The 20,099-nt window shown below is 51.4% G+C and overlaps 1 protein-coding gene across 3 annotated transcripts in view; it reads left to right on the top strand.

Moving 5' to 3' along the window:
• Positions 1-20,099, top strand: part of EPN2 (epsin 2) — a 79,157-nt gene that overhangs the window by 37,627 nt on the left and 21,431 nt on the right. For 2 of the 3 annotated variants that reach the window (XM_045526924.1, XM_045526926.1), the window contains exon 4: positions 18,646-18,758. In XM_045526924.1, coding sequence (XP_045382880.1) covers positions 18,646-18,758 — 113 coding nt within the window. Of the gene's footprint in view, positions 1-1,225; positions 1,397-18,645; positions 18,759-20,099 lie in introns of all 3 variants that reach the window. The other variant, XM_045526927.1, reaches the window with a different exon arrangement.

Raw genomic sequence — 20,099 nt, forward strand, 5'->3', positions numbered from 1 at the left:
TCAGTTTGACATTGTACCACCACCACCAGTATTTTGAGAAACATGTCAAATGGGAGATTTGCATTTTTTTTTTTTTTTTTTGAGACAGAGTCTCACTTTGTTGCCCAGGCTAGAGTGAGTGTCGTGGCGTCAGCCTAGCTCACAGCAACCTCAAACTCCTGGGCTCAAGCGATCCTACTGCCTCAGCCTCCCGAGTAGCTGGGACTACAGGCATGCGCCACCATGCCCGGCTAATTTTTTCTATATATATTTTTAGTTGTCCAGATAATTTTTTTATTTCTATTTTTAGTAGAGATGAGGTCTCGCTCAGGTTGGTCTCAAACTCCTGACTTTGAGCGATCTACCCGCCTCGGCCTCCCAGAGGACTAGGATTACAGGCATGAGCCACCGCCCTAGCCGAGATTTGCATATTAAAGTCACACTTCCTGCCTCTAGGAATTCTAAATTATTACCAAGCTTGGAGCAGGTTAGCATTTTCTTGTCCCATTTCTAGTTATCATTTCCCCCTTTAGTTTGAACTGCTTTGCATAAGCCAAGGTTGTGACTTTGGTGAAGCCACTTGAAAACAATTTAACCTTAGTCTCTAGAAGTCTCCCTCAGGGTTACGTTGCACCAACAAATGAAGATTGCCTTTTAAGAAGTAAAATTGTTTTATTTCTTTCAAGGACCCTGTCACCATCCCCCAGAACAACTCCCCTTGGATTGAGTTGGTCCCAACTCACCTTGGCTTCCTCTGTCACATGTGGCCGTGGTTGTGATGCACAGCCGAGGGGACCTGCTCTTCTCTCTACGAGCCGTCCACAGTCGCTATTCTCAGGAAACCAGAGGATACAGAGTGTGGGGCTGAAACAGCATCCCCGTTCCACACGTGGTCTGTGGAACCTTCCTGGTGCAGGAGTGGGACAGGAGGGGTGCAGGAGCCTGGTTGTTTGATCGGGCCCTTCATCCTGACACCAAGCCTGTGGCTCCCAGCCACAGGTCCTGAATGATGCTGCCATGGTCCCAGCTCTGAAACTTTCTGGTTCCTTCAGACTTGGAGCTTGAGCTGCATGTTCAGGGTCAGATTGTGGTCAGCAGGCTTTTCACAGCTTCTAAGCACAGAGGGCCGAGGGGTGAGGCAGGCCCCTGAGCGGCCTTGGCCTGTGACTCCTGCAGGGGCTGCTGTGCATCCTCTAATGGCGTGTCTCTCTCTGTATGTGTGTGTGTGTGTGTCCCTGCCCAACAGCACCCGAGGCCTCGCTGTGCCCCCAGCACCGCACAGGGGCCCCGCTGGGTCAGAGTGAGGAGCTGCAGCCACTGAGCCAGCGCCACCCCTTCCTGCCGCACCTGGGGCTGGCCTCCCGCCCAAATGGTGACTGGTCCCAGCCCTGCCTCACTTGTGACCGCGCAGCCCGAGGTGGGACGGCGGTTTGCTTTTCTCCTTCCTAGAAATGCTGGGCAGCTTGCTGGGGACGTGCTTGCCGTGCCAGTACAGCCAACTCTCTCCCTGTCTCCTCCGGGCCTAGCGGTCCAGCCTCCAGCGGACCCAGGAGCTCTTTCTTCCTCTCTCCCAGGAGCTGTGGCCTGGCCACGCTCCCCTCGTGTGATCACACGTCCCCGGCTAGAGGTTCTCTGAAGGTTTAACAGGGAGCTGCTGTTTGGGCATGGGATGATGGCCTGTGCTTCCCCGTGCCCCCAAACTGACAAACAAGAGGGGCTCTGCTGCCTGCCAGGTCCACCCGTGTGGTGGGTCAGACCACTTGGCTAGTTGAACCGGAAATGTGTGACTTAGACCTCACAATGCCGGGCTGATACAAGATCCTCAGTGGATGGTGATTGGAAGCATCCTCCTTAATGCAGTGTTACATGCCTTGCCAAGCATGAAGTGGGGTTGTTTTTGCTTCCCAATTAACTGCTGTCCCTCCTAAAATCCCAACTACCATGGTAAACAGAGAGTTAGCTGTACTGTCAATTTTAGGTCATGGTGTTTGAAGATACCTAATTCAATGGGTAACTAAAAATGGGGCTTCTCTATTGACTAATTAATAATGTATCCTAGTTAGAGCCTACAACTGTTACAGGTTAAACTGGAAACAGATTATCACTGTTGCCTATTAGAAAATGCTTTCAGTCTAATCTACCTTCGGTCCCAAGTGGGGTCTCTGCTGCAGAGAAGAAAGCTGTTTGTTCTCTTCTACTCTTACTAGAAGGGGAACCAACAGACAGCTTTTGTGCCACTTCCCTGATAAGGTGGCCTGCCTTTATTTAGCCCTGGAAACAGTTACTGTTCATTCATGCCTCATTAATATTACAGCTTGTTTGACTTGGGTATTTGTGTGATCACTATATTTAGCTCTGGGATATTTCCCTTCATGCCCCTGTCTTCCCCTAACAGTTTATGCAGGATTTTTGCTTCTTAACTGACCAGCTTTGCCCTGTAAAGAATGTAAATGGTCACAGCATGTTTAGAAGGGTAACCCAAAGGCTTTGGAGTGGCATGCCAGCTTCTTCCCATGATAATCAGGGGCTGTGCCGGCAGGTTCCCGTAGAACCCCATGGGGCTCCCCCTTTGTTTTCCCTGTGTTCTACCCATTCAGTAACTGCAGTGTCTATTTTGAGGTTAATTTTGTGTTCACCTAGCCCTGCAGCTCTCCTTTTGGCAGGCTTGCTCTCCTGGGCATTTACACGTTAAGATCAGGCCCGGCCGGCTCCTCCACCGTGGCCAGTCCAGGGCCTGCCTCTGCTCCTTTGCCTGTGCCTGCCTTTCCCTCTGCCTGGCCCCACTGCCCCTGGCCCCCCAGTCTGGCAAGTTGCTCAGGGTGCTTAGCCTGTGTGGCTTTCTCCTCTCCTTCAGCTCTGGTATGAGTTAAAGATAAAAATGAGTACTTTTTTTCTTTGACAGTTTCCCATGCCCTAGAAGAGTCTGGAGCAAACAAGTGTTATGTGGAGTTGCATTCCTCCCTTAAATGTTTGGTGTGTGCATTCCTCTCCACATCTTACACCCTCGCCATCACAGGGTGATGTTGGCAGTGGGACCCTGCCCATGTTTCTTTCCTGTTCTTTCTTGGTGCCTCACAAAGTGTTGAATGTAAGGGTGGTGCTTAACATGTGCACGCTGGTGGACTTGCTTGGAGCACACCTGCTTGACAATCAGCAGTGGAGGAGTCAGAACGGTGCCGGCCGTTCAGAAATGGGCTGGTAAGACGCAGGCTGTGATGCAGGAGAGACGTTTGTGAGAGGTGCACTTAGGACCCAGGCGCTGAGAAACTCCCCTCACATGAGAGCAGCCACAGCCGGGAAGGCCTCCAGTGACTTTGGCTGTTGTCCTGGTCACCAGTGGTCACGTGCTGTTAGAGGAGCTTTCTTTCACGTGCCATGTCTCATTTCCCCCTCCCCGTGCCTTCTCCCTCCCCCTCACCTCCCGCATACATCTGTACATCTGACCTCAGAAAGCTCCAGATTCCATCCTTCATTTCATTCCATGGCCTGAATCCAGCACAGCCCTCTGACTGGGGTCCGTGCTGTCAGCCTCTCCCAGGCCGTCCTGTGTATGTTTACAAAGGATGCTCTGATCCTGGGTCTCAGAAAGCTCTGTTAGATGCCAGGGTTCCCTGCAGGTCCATCCCAGAGCTGGTGATGTGGCAGACAAAGCCTTCCCTGGTGGACCTCAGGTGCCCTCCTCCAGCTCTGCCCCCCAGTCCTTGGGGACTCATTGTCCCGTGGAAGCACATTCCAGACGCAGTCAGGCCTGCTGATGTCTGTCTGTAGGGCCAGCTCTGCGCCCCGTCCTCGAGGGCCCCCTGTCCTATAGAAGCACATTCTAGTCATGGTCAGGCCAGCTGATGTCTGTCCACAGGGCCAGCTCTGCGCTTCCATGTTCCCTTCACTGTAAGAATTTGCTGAGCTCCAGTGCGCCAGGCACTGTGTGCCAAGCACAGGGCAGAGCCCCCTGCCTTCATGGACCTTCCGTGGTAATAGGGCAGGAGAACACAATATAAATAAATGATACATTATGTGATGAGTGCTCTGGGAAACAGCAAAACAAAAACAGCCCTGCTGAGTGTTTTTGTGGGGAGCCGGGCAGGTGGTTTGTGGTACTAATGGAGCCAGGATTGAAGGAGGAGTAGCTGTGTGGAGGTCGGGAAGAAAGCTCTGGGCAGAGGAGTGCCATGCATAGGCCCCAGGTGGGACGTGCTCAGGGCGTTTGAGGACTGGAAAGTCTGCAGGCCAGGCTGGCGCAGAGTGAGGGAGTGTGGCAGGTGTGTCAGGGTGGAGCGTGGCAGAGATGGGCCTGGTGGAAGCGTGGGGCAGGGCCTCTCAGACCACCTCTGGGTGGGAGCATTCCTTGAATTCCTAGTCCATCCAGAGGGATGCCTTTTGTGTCAGTGTTTGAGTGCTGTAATAACGTCAAATTGCTGTAAATTTTCTAAGTACTTTCCCTCACGATGTGTACTTGCCGTGGACAGACTACATGGTCAGTAGACTGGTGTCATCAGGCCTTCTGGGTCTGCATCAAAAGTCCCATTGACTTTTACTCAGAGTTAGGGAAACAGGAGGGTTTTGAACCAAGGGGGGACTTGACTGTGCTGTGATGAGGAGGAGGGTTGGGAGGATCTCGTGGCTGTGTGTGGGACAGGGAAGGGCAGGGGCAGGGAGACCAGTTAGGAGGCCACTGTCCTGATCCAGGTGGCGGATGACCGGGGCCTGGACCTGGATGGGGCTGCGGAGGTCTGGGAAGTGGCCTGGTTACATTTTAAGAAGAGCCAGCAGCATTTGCTAGAGGACTGGACGGATGAGAGAGGAGTTGAGGCCAGCGCTGAGGTGAGGTGGAGCTGCCGTCACCTGAGGCGAGGGTGACTGTGGGTGCAGCAGGCCGAAGGGGGCTGAGTGTCAAGTGTCTGCCAGACGTGCACTGGAGGTGTCAAGAAGGTCCAAGAATCTGGAGTTTGAAGGAGAGAATTCTGGGCGGGGGATGTATGCGGGAAGCAGTTGGGGCGTGGACGGTGCTTATGGCCTCACCTCGTGCTTGCGTTTACATCATGGTTTTATAATCCCCGCACCACCCAAGGCTGGGGCCCCTTGAGGCTAACCTGTGTTGACTGTGCTCACATGATCCGGGCATGCAGTTGGTGCTTGGGACTGTTGTGTGTAGGTGGAAGCTGTGTGGCCTAGAGGAGACCTCTCAGGCTTAGGGGAGAGGGGTTTGCCCAAGATCACACAGAGATGGCGGCCGGCCTGATCTGTACCCTGGAGGAGAACAGCCCACCTGTTACCAAGGCTCTTTCTGCCGTCTCCTGCTCTGTAGGACTGGCCAGGCCACGATGTTCACCAGGCTGTGGAGAAATTGCAGAAGTTCTTGGGATGCTGGGAACCTACGTCATGGGTGGCAGATGAGCATGGGAAGTCGTTCTGTGAGTCAAGGTGGAGGCCTGGAATAAAACCAGATTGCTGCTGTCCTCTGGCTATGGACACTCTAAGGCCAGGGGCCAGTTCTCCTGCGTCTCCCTGTCTCTCCTCCCTTGAGGGCTGGCAAGAGCAGGGCGTGCCCAGCCCAGTGTTCTCAGCCCCCTTTCCGGAGCCCCTGAGTCGTCTCCAGAGCCAGAGCTGCAGCTGTCCTGATGCACAGGAGCAGGGCCCCTGTGGCCTGCGGCCTTGCATTTCTCAGTGGGAGTTTGACAGCCAGCATTCCTGTTCTTAAAAAATAAAGAAAAGAAAAGAAAAAGGCAGACAGGCAGAGAATAGAAATCCTCTTTGCTCACATGAACCAGAACCAGCCTGAAATCCTGGAGCCAAAGTGAGTGGTGGGCTTTGCCCCTTCAGCCTGCTGCACCCCCAGTCACCCTCGCCCCAGGTGATGGCAGGTCCACCTCTCAGGTGCCCAGGTAGGTGCAGGCACCTGCCACCAGGTCTTCCAGGTCTGTCCTGCTGCCCCCCCGCCCTGCCCCGTGATGCCTTCAGCACCCTGGCTGGTACAGAGCGGTTGGCTGTGGGGTGGTTCAGGTCTGCTCCCAGGAAATGGCAGGGGTTCCTTCAGGCCACGGTTTCTCTGGGCTGGGAGCTCCCGTGCCAGAGCTGCTGCCCTCATGTACCAGCGGGCAGTGGTTTACCAAGTGATTACTAGAGATTATGACCATTTAATTTATTTGCCCTGCTTCACTCTAGAAAGGATTTGAGTTGGCTTACAAAACACATGCAATACCACAGGATTAAATAGATACCAGAAGAAATTAGGGCAAAAGGAAAATAAGGGTGAGAAAATAAAATAAAGCCAGGCTCCTATCTTGCATAGTTGCTGAAGATGGATTCAAATTAGGCTTTGTGCTGTGTAGGTGGGAGGGGCAGGGCTTGAAGGCGGCCTTCCCCCCACCCCCCACCCTGCAGCTGCTGCCCTCCGGCCACGCCTGAGCCTAGAGTCCTTCAGGCCACGCCTCTATTTCCTAATGGCCTGGCAGGAATCCAAGGGGAGTTCAGGATATCTCGGAGAGTGGAGAGGTGGCATGGCCATCGCCTTTCCTCCACGGTGATCAGCCACTCTTGACCCCAGTAGCAACTCTGGAGAATCTGGGAGCTTCCTTGTGCACTGTTCACTCACGTGTCTAGGAAGTGCCTGGGGGCAGTGGCTCTCCGAGGACTGTCCCGGGAAGCTGTCTCCACAGCAAGGGAACCTCAGGGGTGGACCAGAATCGTTGTGGCCCCAGCCCTGCTGGCCTGACTCTGGGAGTAGAGCTGGAGCACTCACAGGACACATGTACACACAGAAACGTGTGTACCATGGAAGAAAATGTTTTGATAAGAAGTTAGGAATCTAAAATGGGAGTCCTGCCCTGGTCTATTTTTGAAACTCAAGGATATGGGAAAATACATTAATTGTTAAAAAAGAAAAAGAAAAACCCAGCCAGCACATCCCTCAGAAGCACTTGGAAGGACTTGGACCTTGGAAGGAGCCTGGGCTAGTCGAGATCTCCTGAGGTCGTGGCAGGTAGCAAAGCTCTGAGGTGCAGAGCCGAGTGACACTGTCAGGGAGCAGCGGGGCATGCCCAGGGCCAAGAGGTGGTTGGTGCCTTCCAGCCAGGTATTTCCTGGTGTCAGGAAAGGCCAGGGACAGCTAACCGAAGAGGAATGTGTCCAGCCCTCAGGAGCCTTCCACTTGGCTCTGGGGATGGACCAGGAATTTAGTGGGAGATGAGACTCATTTGGCATCATATTTTTTTTTCTTTGTTTGAGACAGAGTCTCACTCTGTTGCCCAGGCTGCAGTGCCGTGGCGTCATCATAGCTCGCTGCAACCTCAAACTCCCAGGCTCAAGCGATCCTCCTGCCTCAGCCTCCCGAGTAGCTGGGACTACAGGCATGCGCCACCATGCCCAGCTAATTTTTCAATTTTTTAAATTATTTTTTTCTATATATTTTTAGTTGTCCAGCTAATTTCTTTCTATTTTTTGTAGAGATGAGGGCTCACTTTTGCTCAGGCTGGTCTCGAACTCCTGACCTCAAGCAATCCTCCTGCTTTGGCCTCTCAGAGTGTTAGGATTACAGGCATGAGCCGCCACGCCCGGCCTGGCATCATATTTTGCTGGAACAAATGTGTTTTGTAAATCATAGGAGCCCTTTGTTTTTGGTGGGCAGTCAGTCCTGGGTAGAGGTAGGGCAGAACATTACCTTACTCTAGAGAGAGCTAATCCCTTCAAGTGGAAAATGGAATCATGGAGGAAACCGGATCAGTAATGTGAACACACCCAAGAAGGTGACAGTTTTACTAACACATCTATCCAAGTGTCAAATATAAAAGATGCTCATTCTTGCCCCAAGACTTGGGTCTTAAGCAGGATTTTAGTGTGTCTCCTTAAGGCTGTTGGATGGCTGAGCTGCTGCCGGGGACAGCCAGAAGGCATCAGCGTCACTGCTCTCATGTCTTGAAAGCATTTTTGTGGTGTAGGGAAACAAATTATTGTTCATAAATTGTCAACCAGTGTAGTAGGGAAAGGAGGTGTTGGATAACATAGTCACAGCTGCTGATGGTGTCTTTAATTCATGGATGCTCAGGACAGCACTTGCCAGCTCCAAATAGCCAACTTCAGGAGGCATTTAAAAATTACATGAATAAAAATAGGAGGGAAGGTATAAAGATGGATTTCTCTTTGCATGGAAAAATAGACCATATATTAATAATTTAAATATCTCTCTATATATCATGTTATCCCATTTTATTGTCTTCAGAGTACTTTTCACTATCTGAAATTATCTTGTTTACTTTGTTTTCTGTCTCCCCGCACTAAAACAAACTGTTAGAGCAGGAACCCTCTCCAGGCCCAGTGCTGTGTCCCTGGTGTCCTTAGCATGTGTGGAACCAGGAGAGGCGCTCAGTAAACACTTCCAGGATGAATGGGTGCTAAGTAAACCTTGATTCTTTTCTCTCTCTTCTTTTTTTGTGGTGGGTGTTTTGTTTTGTTTTGTTTTGTTTTTTGAGACAGAGTCTCTGGCTTTCTCGCCCTGGCTAGAGTGCCGTGGCATCAGCCTAGCTCACAGCAACCTCAAAGTCCTGGGCTCAATGATCCTCCTGCCTCAGCCTCTTGCGTAGTTGGGACTACAGGCTCAGGCCACCATGCCGGGTTAATGTTTTTAATATTTTTAGTAGAGACAGGGTCTCTTGCTGGTCTCGAACTCCTGACCTGAAGTGATCCTCCTGCCTTGGCCTCCCAGAGTGCTAGGATTATAGGCGTGAGCCACCACGCCCGGCCATGTGGTGGTATTTTCATGTGATGTGCTCATCTCTGTTGGTATCTGCTCCAGGCATGAGCGTTAGTCTTCTGAAAACACATTTTGAAGGCTTTTCCAGAAATATAGGAACATTTAATATATTTGTGTGGTTCTAGATGCTTTGAAGTTGTGTTTAGCAACACATAGTTGTTTTTCATAGTTGTTTTGTTTAGTAATAAAATGCTGCTCCTTATTTTGCTAGTTGCCTTTTCTCTTTTCCCTAAGCCACTGACTCTTGAGCTGGCTGTCCAGGAGCTTTTAAATGTCCCCAAATGTCCCAAGGCCTGAGCCACACTCTTGGCCACACCTCTCAAATTGGAACTTCTGGGGTTTCCCTTGGACAGCACAGGGGTGGTGACTGCAGTGTGTTGGGGGCTGTAGGTACCGGGTCAGGCCTCACTCAGTTGAAGGATTCTTCCTCCCCTCCCTTCAACCCATGGCCAGTAGCAGTGTCCTTGTATACAGTTACAGGCAGCAGGCGACACTCCTAGTTTCAGTGGCTTGGAAATTGACATTGTAAATTGAATTAGTCTCCTCCTGCTGACTGCTAACGGGAAGCTTAACCCAGCTCTCAGCGGGACGGCCAGCGCCCTTGTGACAAGCCTGTTCAGTGACCCGCTCCTCCACCTTTGGTGAGTGTGGTGTGGACACAAAATCAGTAATTCTGCTAGTTTTTTCATTATAAAAGTAATGTATTTCCATTCATGACAGTTTAGAAAATGCAAAAAAAAAAAAATAAGAAAAAAGTGTCTTGTAATCTTATTACATGAGACAACTGTTGTTCACTTAATAGTATGTTTCTTTCTGGACTTTTTTCCTAAGTACTTTCTTTTTCACACTGTAAACATAACTTTGCATCCCTGCTTTCTGTCTGGTGACATTGTATCAGAAGCATTTTCTATGGTTCCTGTACAACCCTGTAAACATTTTAACAGCTACACATGGCGTTTCACTGGGTGAAGATTATTAACTCATCCTTGCCCTGCCGCTGGACTGCCAGTTACTGCTTGTATTCATACTCAGCAGCCCAGCAATTTTTGGTGACAGGGTTCTGGCTGTTCAGACTGTAACCACAGGCAGTCGCGAGCCTCTAGGTTGTGCAGTTTTGTCATGGCGGTCCTTCTGTGAGCAAAGCAAGCAGGTTTTTAATCTGGAGAGGAACTGGAGGCTCGGGCAAGACCCACTTCCCCAAAGGCAGCTGTGTGGACCAGTCTGAATCACAGTTCTGAACAGTGTTCCATGAAAACACAACAGATCTAAACCTCTTATGTTATACAGAAAATATAACAGTATTGTGGACATGTGATTAATAATCACGTGACATTTTCAAAGTGTTTATCTGTTCATTTTTTGTGCTCGTGTGTGTCAGGGCCAGCCCCTAAGCTTTGAGGGGCCTGTTGGCAGACCTTGTCCTTGGTGGGCCCCACTCAGGAGAGGCAGACACAGGGACAGTCTGCCCTGTGCGCTGCCTGGGGTGGGGGTGGGGGCAGGCTTTGCAGAGCCGGGAGCAGTGGAGGCCAGGCTGTGAGTGCAGGAGCTGTGGCTCCTGTGCCCTCGGCCTCAGAGGGTGCCTCGAAGCTGACCCCTCACCACTGTGAGGGTTCCTGTGAGAAATAGGACAGGTACCCACTCGGGTTGTTTTTTTTTTTTTAAATCTACCTGTCTATATGCATTTCCATATTGCTACAAAGTTAAACTGAATTTTGAAGGTTAAACCCGGGGCAGGTTACTTGACTTCTCCAAGTTTAAGTCTTTGATCTGTAAGATTAACCCTGTGTTCTCTCCCGTCATGGTGTGACTCACACGTGCTGATGTGTGTGCGCCTCGCTTGCGCCTCGTGCCCGGGACGCTCCAGGAGCGCAGCTCCGTTTCCTGCCACCAGTGGTGTCAGCTTCTCACCGTGCGGGTAACGGGTAACGCTGCGGCAAACTTGTGCAGAAAGCTTTTTTTTTTTTTTAAAGGATTCTTTGGTTTGTTTCTTCAATGTAGAATTGAGGCGGGTGAGAGTGCTCGGTTGGTAGCCCCTGGACCCACAGTGGGCACTACTGTTTTAAAACGATTATTGCCAATTTAATAGATGGAAATTACTATCAAATTCTCATTTTAAAAATGAGTTTCTTGTTTGTAGTAGTATTCTAAGAAACTACGATAGGCATTTAAATACTTTTATTTTGAGTTTATGATTGGATTAAAAAGAGATAAATGTCTTTGTTGAAGCTCCCACCTCACTTTGTGCTCGCTTCCCTCCGCTGGCACCACGTGGGCGTCAGCGTCCCCTCCTTCCACTCTCGCTCCTGCCTGGAGACCTGGGGGTGGCTCCAGGGGAGGCCACAGGTGGGCCTGGCCCCAGTGCTCCATCCAGAGCAGGACAGACTGTACCTTTGTTACTGTCACCGTGGACAGAAGCGTCAGGAATCGGAGGACCCTGGGGAAGTGGCAGTGAAAAAAAAGCTGCTTAATGTTTTGGTCAAGCTGTCCCTTTCATCCCCAGCAAGCTGGTGCTCTTACAATGAAGAAAGTTTAATCTGTAGCCCAGAGAGAACAGCACAAACTTGCATTTTTATTTCTGACCGATGATGGGTTTGAATCGTGCGGACAAGTGTAAGGACTGCCTTTGGTGCTGCTTTGCCCTCCCCCATCCCCGTCACCAGCTCTGTGTTGCGGTTTAATGTGGCCACACTGTTGGGGCTCTGCCTTCTTCCCCGTGGGTTTCGGCTTCCTTGTCTGCACACTGAGTCAGCAGTACCCAGATCACAGAGTGGTGATGAGGAAATTACAGCCAGAAACTAAATTTGAACACTAGCCGATAGATGTTAGAGGGCCTGCTCTGTGCCCGGAGCAAAGCTGATATGGTCCCTGCCTTCCTAGCGCTTACAGCCGCGTGGGAAGGCAGAAGCTGTATGCAGGAGAGCAGTGTAAACGTGCAGTTCAGATGACGAAGGCTGTAGGCCAGGCCCATCCAGCAGTCCCACCGAGCGCTCGCTGTGTGCCCGGCCTGCTGCAGTGCCGGCAAGTCAGGGGCTACAAGCCCCCTGCCCTGTGGAGCCCCCACTCTGGTCAGAGACTGGTCTGACCGCACAGCCAGGGAGAACATGTTTGAGAGGGTGGCGCTGAGCTGACACTTGGGATGAGGATGCGTTTCTCTTTCCCAGGTGAGGACTGCAGGGCGAGTGCACAGGCCGAGGGAGCAGCGTGGGCAGGGAAGGCCCAAGGCAGGAAAGTGTCCACTGTGCAGACTGGCAGGTGCCCGGGGGATGGCAGGGCGAGCAGGGTCCGGGGTTACTTGGCTGGCAGCTGTGTCACTGCAGTCTCTGTCCAGTCTCTGCCTCCATGGTCCCCTGTGTTCTCACCTCCTGTGTCTGTGCCTCTGAGACACCTACTGGATTCAGGGCCCACTCTGCTTTGGTATGACCTCATCTTGACTTATTACATCTATTTACGAATAAGGTCATGTTCTGATGTGGGTCAGGACTTCAGCATATTTTGGGGGGGCAGTTCTGCCCACAACACCCAGTCAGAAGAGAGCACCACAGGTGCTGAGTCTATACCCCCCCGCAGCGCCACTCCCTGCTGTGCGGGAGCTGTGAGCCGGGCCAGGTGGTTAGAAGCATCTCCAGGTGTAACAGGATCGGAAGGAAATGTGTTCAGACTCTGGCTGCTTCTCATCTCCTTCAAAGCTACTGTTCTGGCCCAGGCTCCCACCGCTGCCCTCTGGCCCAGTCAGATGGCATCACTGCTCCACTAAAACCATCCCTGAGGGAGGCCGTGAGCCCCCTCAGTGCTTCCATTATGCACCCTGGGCACCCTCCGCCAGAGCAGAAGCGCCCCCACCCTCCCTGGCGTCCCAGGGCTCCAGCATCTCCTGTCCCTTCCCAGACACAGCCCAGCAAGCTCTCTACCCTGCCGCTTCCTGCCAGTCCCTGCCTTTTAGATTTGTTTGTGGTCTCTCCTTACTAGAGCACAAGCTCGTGAGAACGGAGACTTTCCTCATGCCTAGAGGAGGCCTGGCACGGGATTGTGTGCACGAGTGTAGCCGATTAAGGGGCTACAGCGAGCAAGTGTGGGACTTGGGTCCTGGGTCCTGGCTCCGAGTTCTTATCCTGTTACGGGCAGCTCTGAGCAGCAAGCCGTTCACCCTCTCTGGGCCTGGTTCCCTCATCTGTGGAGGGTTGGTCATGAAGAGCAACACCTTCAGGGCCAGACTCAGCTCTCCCCATCTAGGTGGCCCCAGCCTGGTCTGTGGAGGAGCAGTAACGCTCACAGACGGGGGCTCGTTGAGAGGCTAGTGAGTGTCGTGCAGGTGGCGTGTGGTTTTCACATGGTAACCCGAGGAGGCAGGTATTTAGTCTCCACTGTACAGGTGAGAAAACAGGCACTGAGGACTTAATCACCTGGGCCAAGGTCACACGATAAGAATCGGCAGAGCCTGCATTTAAGGCCAGGCATGGGGACGGCAGGGCTCGCGCTCCCACCTGTCACACGGGGCTGCCTCTCTCAGGTCAACACCACCCAGCCTGGGGGAGGCCCAGGTAGTAGAAGAACGTCAGGGGGGTGCTGTGGGACAGGCCAGGGGGGAGGTGTGCCACTGCACCCACACACAGAAGCACAAGAAAATGTGAGCAGCTGTTTCTTTTGGGCAGGGCCCTGGGGCGTGGTGAGAGGAGTGGCTCTTGCTCCCTTTTGTGCTGAAATATTTAAGAATAAACTGTGGACATGATCCCATTCCACCCCTACATACCTCAGTGTACATCTCTTCCTGGAGATCACACTGTCATGCCTCACAAAATCAGTAATGGTCAGTACCAGTAAGAGAATACCCAGGCCCCGGTCAGATTGTGCCAGCTGTCCTGAAAATGTCGCGACGCCGGTCTAAGGCAAGAGCACCCCAGGACCGTGGGCTGTGTCGGGTCATCCTGCCCCTGTGGTCTGTCTCAGTGCCATGCTGCCCCCTTTCCTCAGGGCCCTACTATGCTAAGGGGACTGGGCCAGTCGTCCTGCAGAGCACCCTGGGGCTGCGTCTGCCACCTCTTGCCATGCTCAGCCCGGTCCTTGGCCTGAACTTCTGTGAACCGGGAATCACACCTGGAGCCTGGATTCCATGCACGTCATTGTTTTGCTGGGACAGTCATGGGTGGTGGTATGATGTCCCCTGACAGGCAGCCTGTCCCACCATGGTGGTGCCAGTGCTGGCTACACCACAAGGTGGCTTTGAGGTTTGTCCCTCTGTTGTAAAGTCACATGTCCCTTGCAGCTGGACAGTGATCTGGCTGTGGTTGTGCTTTGGTGCCTTTCTTATTTTGCACCCTTTTGGCCTTTTCACCGTATATTTATATTCCTTTTTTTTTTAGCGTTACCTCAGATAATCTGAGCTTATTTTCTCATAATTTACCTCATTCGACTAAAAGCAGTCTCTTCTGCCCCTCCCCGTGGGCCCAGAAGTGAGGGCCCCGGAGGATCTCCTGTGTTCGGAAGCCGCAGCTCAGCTTAGGCCACAGCTACTGGGGCAGGAACATCCTTAGTGGCTGAGGTCATCACTGATTCAGGAAGTGGCCCAGGGAACCACAGGAAGATGTCACCACATTGAGGAAGACCCAGTATGTGCTTTGTTGCCATTCAGTAACGAGGATGGAACTTGGCTGGGCAGGAGAACGTGTCGCTGGATGGCAAGAGCTGGCCCTCAGCAGGCCTGGGCTCCGTGCTCCCAGCCCCTCCCTCGAAGGACCCCAACCCGGCAGAGAGAGCCCAGCCCCCACCAGAGCCGCAAGCCTGCACTTCAGAGGCCGGGGAGGGGCCAGGTTTTCTGTGTGTGAGGAGGAAGGTGGGGGTGCCTGACAGAGCTCCAGCTCCCGGTGGTCTGGTGGTCACCGATGGAGGACAGGGTGACCGACCGGGGGCAGGGCTGGGATCTGTGGGGGACAGTCAGCTGCGTCCCTGCACTTCTGACCCCGTTTATAGGTCAGCTTGTTACCTCCTTCCACAGGCCCTGCTGCCTCCATTTCACAGATGTGGCAGCACATGCTCAGAGAGGTAAGGCTGTCAGATGTCCCAGTGCTGGTCAGTGATGAAGACAGGACTTGTCGGTTCAGTGTTCTCTCCACCACCTGGTCTCCTCTCAGCTGACACACACGGGGCATACGTGGTGGCAGCAGTGCTTGGATCCACATGGGGTCTTCTCAGGTCCCCAGGCCCAGCAACCTTGCATTCTCGCTGAGTTGTCAGACGTGCCTATGTGCTCAGCATCACCAGACCAGGCCCCCAGCTGCCTCCTCCATGGGGTCTGTGTAAGGCTCACGTACCAGAAGTCGTGCTGGTCTCTGCACAGAGCCATTTGATGATAAAGTCACGTCCTGTGTACTGTATCTGGTCCCTTTCATCATCGTGATGTGATTGGCAGATGCTACTTCAGTACTTTCTAGGAAATTGCACAGCGTAGCTGATAATAAACGATTTCCTGTTTTTCTACCAACTTGATTGCCTTGCTTTAGATTACCTGAAATTGGCCTGCTGAAGCATCTTTATTAGAAAATCTTCTGGTCTTTGTTTCAGGAGCATGTTTGGGAAAGAGGGTCGGTCCCTCCTCCAACACAGGGCACAGGCACCCAGGTTCTGCTGGGGCAGTCCCCGGAGTAGGCAGTGCAGAGTTGAATGGGGGAGACCCTCGTCTGTCTGAGCTGGGAGGAGTTTCTTGGTCTTCCTATGGGGCTGTATTTTGAGGGAAATGTTGAACTTTTCTAGCCACCTTGCTCAGCCTCTCCCGAGGCTTTTTCTCAGCTGGTGTAACAGACTGGAAAGGGTGGAAATGAGGCCCACCGTGGTTGGAATTCTTGGCCACAGCAGTGAAGCCTTTGAGCTCTTCCAGTGGGGTTCATAATACAGAAGGTGCCTTGGTGGGAGAATCCTGTGTGCATTTGATGCTACTTAGTGATGAGCCTGAGCTAACCATTCCTGTTCGTCCCCCCAGAGAGTGGCTGGGAGAGAGTGGCACTTCCCCGGGGCACTTGCTTTTCCCGTTGGTCCCTGTGAGCTGTGAACCTTCATATCCTCAAAGCAGGGCCAGGGCCAGGCTCAGGTGGTCTGAAGGGTCCATTCAGGCCCGTCTCACAACAACATCTGTGTTCGCTGTCATGTGCGTGAGCATAAGAGGCCCTTTGTGGGCTGAGCTGCTGTCACTGAGGCAAGAATGTCTATGCTGGAACCCTGCCTCGAAGCTCAGACCCGCTGTGTGCAGCTCAGCTGATACTCAGGGGTGGTGGCTGTGAATTCTGCCATCTGCGGAACTGAGAGCTGTACATCCGTTTATAAAAACCACAGCGTTCAGGGGAATACCCTTTGTCTTTGGTTTCCACATTGATGTGGTGAGCTATTTCCGGCTGTGCTGGCTGCGCGTTATTCTAACAGCATCAGGTGTGGTAGACACAAACGCGTACGTTTGCATTTGAAGCCAGTGTGGCCAGCAGCTGGTGCTGTCCCCCCCTAGCCCGGCTGGGTCAGGCGCTGTGGCAGTGAAGCCAGTAGCAGCTTCTCTGCCAGGATGGGACTCATTTTCCAGAGCACTTTTTGTGGGATGGGGTAGGATATTAGGGCCTTCTACTTCGTTCACTCCAGATTTCCCTTTGGTAGTAAATGGAGGATGTCAGTCAGAGGTGCTGTATTTGTAACACACCGAGAGCCTTGGGAACCAAGCCTCAGAGATTCTTTATCAGGAAAGAGGCTGGGAACAGGCCCTGGAGTAGTGGTTAATGCTTTGGAAGGGAGAGTCCTCCAAACTGTCTGGCTTCCTTTGTCTCCTTTAGTGTGGATGGTGACATCTTTGCTTCTTGACCACAGGAAAGCCCAAACTGAGTGTTCTGATTGGCATAGGTGAGGTTTGGGAACAAAACCAACAACCACAAAATACTTTCTTGTTTTGGTGAAATATCAAGAAATCAAACTGTTAAGATGAATTTGAGGACTTTCATTGCCATCTAGCTTTATTTCTAAAGAAATGCTTTGGAAAATATAATTGGGATGATGCACTAGGATGGGATTTGACTTAATTTTATTCAGAAAAATACATTTGTGCTTTTTTTTAACTGCAGCACTGTTTTTGCGCTTTGACCTATCCGTGCAAATTGCCAGAGACACATGAGGCAATTGGTTGCTGGCTTTTTTTAATTTTTTTTTTTTTGATGGTTCTTTGGATGACAATAAATCACAGCAAACACACTGTGCTTCACGCCACCGGATTGTTCCAAATTAAACTTTATTACTATATGTTTTGTGTTTTTAGAAATCTCATTTAAAAATGCCTCTGCTTTTGCAACGTCTCAACGTAGAGGAGGCCCCAGTCCCCTCCCCGCCCCGCCTCAGCCCTGTGCTCAGAAGCAGCTACTTTGCGCCGTCCTGATTCTTCTGTGGGTCGCTTCTGCGGCCTGACCTGTGTTTAGGCCTCTTCTGTTTTATTCACTGTAGCCGGGGCCTGGCCATCTGGAAACCTCCTTTGTCAGGATCATCCCCAGTCTTTTACTTTCTCCCAAAGAGGCAAACCTTAAGAAACAGATTTAGATTGGAGATTTAGGCATAAGCAACATTTAGCTGAGTGAATCCTGATATTAGGTTTTCTAGAATGGATGCAATGAGAGAGGTAGACTAATACACAATTAGAACATTTTAAAGCAACTACCCGTTAGCCACACAGTTGGATTCTCCATCTGTCCATCCGTCCGTCCATCCATCCATCCATCCATCCATCCATCCTTCCTTCCTTCCTTGCCTGCATCTGTCTGTGCGTGCAAGCATCCACCCACAGGGACTTGCTGGCCAGGGGTGAATGCTTCAAGGGAGAGGTCCAGAGTCTGACCCAGCCTCAGGGCGGAGGGCTGTCCTGGAGGACCAGTGGGGGGAAAGCTGAGCTCTGAAAACTGAGGAGGAAGGGGTGGGTGAGCTGAGGGAACAGTATGCACTAAGGTGCAGAGGGAGGACCCATCCAAGGCAGTGGCTCCAAACCTCTTCAGAGGGCAGGCCTTGCTCTGAGAATTTTAGAGAAGCTGGGGACACTCTCTTGGGATGGGGCAGAGGTGGGCACACACTTAGCATAGTTCCCAAAACTCCACATCTAATTTCTGGAGGCATCTAGATTCCCTGATCCATAAAACTTGCCAATGGCTGGCTGTGTAAGCCCCAGCATTTTCCCATGCGGGGAGGCCCAGCCTGGATTATGGTGTGATTGTAAAGACTCCTTCATTTGGGGTTGTTACATTAGCTAGGAATTCACATCTCATCCCTTAAAAAAAACCCCAAAAACAAAAAAACTATCTTTCCAGGAGCTGCTTATAAGTATTTAAACTAGCTGAGCACTTAGAGCCAAAATGTCTGCATGTATGTCTGCATTTGTTTCTAGTCAGTGTGCAATGTGTGACTTACGAAACAGAAGTGTTCGGGGTCACTGCAGAAATGAGTGGGCTTTGTTTTCCAGGATCCTTAACACTGCAAGAGCAAAGTGCAGCTCTTAAATGTAGTTGCGTCCTAATGGGGTCCTTGGTCCCCAGGTGCCCTGTGCTTGTGTGAAGGATACTCTTTGGTCCAGCTTTTCAAGAACTATACTTTGGGTCTTTGAGTTAGTTCCTCTCTTTGGAGCAGTGCAGATCTGTAGTCAAGACTGAGGTTCTGATCCTGGTGAGGGCTACATACCCAAAGGTGTCTTCTCTCGGTCGGCAACATGTGGCTTATGTAGTTGTGAAGCCACATTTGACCGACACTTGCTTTTAACCGTGAAATATTTATAGGCCTTTCCTGTCCTCTGCCTGCATTGGTGGGTATTGCCAGACTTGTGGGTTTGAGATGGGAGTGGGGCGTGGTCTGACCAGTGAACTGCTGGGTGTGAGCTGGAACTACCCTGTCTTTGCATGTAGTAACTTTGCCTCCCCCTACAGCCACCTCCCCGAGGGTGTCCTCTGAGCTGGAGCAAGCCCGGCCCCAGACTAGCGGAGAAGAGGAGCTTCAGCTGCAGCTGGCACTTGCCATGAGCAGAGAAGTGGCCGAGCAGGTCAGCGCCCTGGGCGGGTCTGCACCACAGTGACCGCCCGTCAGGGGGCAGGGGTGGTTCCCAGGGGGGATGATGGCACACCCAGCCCTGTCTTCAAAATGTTTGGGATGTGCTTGCCAAGATGTCACTTTGTGTTGCCACAAGTGTTTTCTTGTCACAAACTGCCCCCAGTCAGGGAGGGGTCCCATGCAAAGTTACGTCTAAGAAAGATTTTTGGGGAATTTGTTGCCAGGGGAGGAAACCAGTCAAAACTGCTTCCCAGAAATACTTGTGCAGACCCAGTAAGCATCTGGGCTCTTCCCCTCACGCTTCTTGAAGGGTAGTGTGTGGGATGGGCCCTGGGGTGCGGGCCCGAGGGGCAGGAGTGGCCCAACACCTGCCAAGGCACTTTGGTGAGCGGCAGCAGGAGATGCGCAGAAAACACAGGCTGGAAGGAAATGCTCCAGAAACAAGAGTGCTTGTGTTTCGATGACAGAAGTATGCGTACTTTTAATTTTTTTCAGTTCCCATTTTTCTTTATTAAGCGTGTGTTACTTTAAAACAGGGGAGGAGAGAAAGGGGTGATCAAAGTGACTGTAGAAATATCCGTTTGGTTGCATTTGTCAGATTTGTCTCTACTGACCTTTAGTTAAAAAGGGTAGATGGAGCCAGGCTCGGATTCCTCCCATGTAGAAGCTGTGTTCAGAGAGAAATATTAGTGGTAGTTAGCTCTGAATATTGAAAGGTTGTTTATCTGTAACTGGCAGTATCCTGAAGGTCAGTAACAATGGACAGCTTCATTCATGACCTCTCTGTCCCCATGGTGGGAAACTGGCACAGTAACTCTGTCCTCGTGGCTCTGGGGCCAGCACCTAGGAAAAAGGCTCACGGGAGTGTCCACTGAGCACACAGAGAAGGATGGGTGGTTTGAGACCATTTTAGTTAATATTTATAATAAAATATAAGGAATATATTTATTTATATTCATTATATTATATAAAGGCTAGTACAGCCCTGTCTTTTGCATATGGTGACTTTGCCTTAAATAAATGTAATGAATCACTTCTGTTCGGAATCATAGGAATATGTAGCCATTTTCCGGAAGCATAGTGGGAGGTGGGCTGGTACACGGTTTTCACCCTCTTTCTAATTCCTTTCTGGATTGTCAGATTTGTGTTTTATAAGGAGACATATTGTTTCTATAAGTAGAAAGAATTATAAAGCCATTTTTATTTTGAGAAAAAAATATTTTAGAGGAAGCATACAGTCTCCCTGGTGCGACCCCAAGGGGGTTGAGGTCACAGAGGCGCAGTGAGCAGGGAGCCTTCTGACTCCCCGTGGGATGGGAAAGTCATTGTGTTT

Source organism: Lemur catta, chromosome 15, assembly GCF_020740605.2.
Source record: "Lemur catta isolate mLemCat1 chromosome 15, mLemCat1.pri, whole genome shotgun sequence".
Lineage (NCBI taxonomy): Eukaryota > Metazoa > Chordata > Mammalia > Primates > Lemuridae > Lemur > Lemur catta.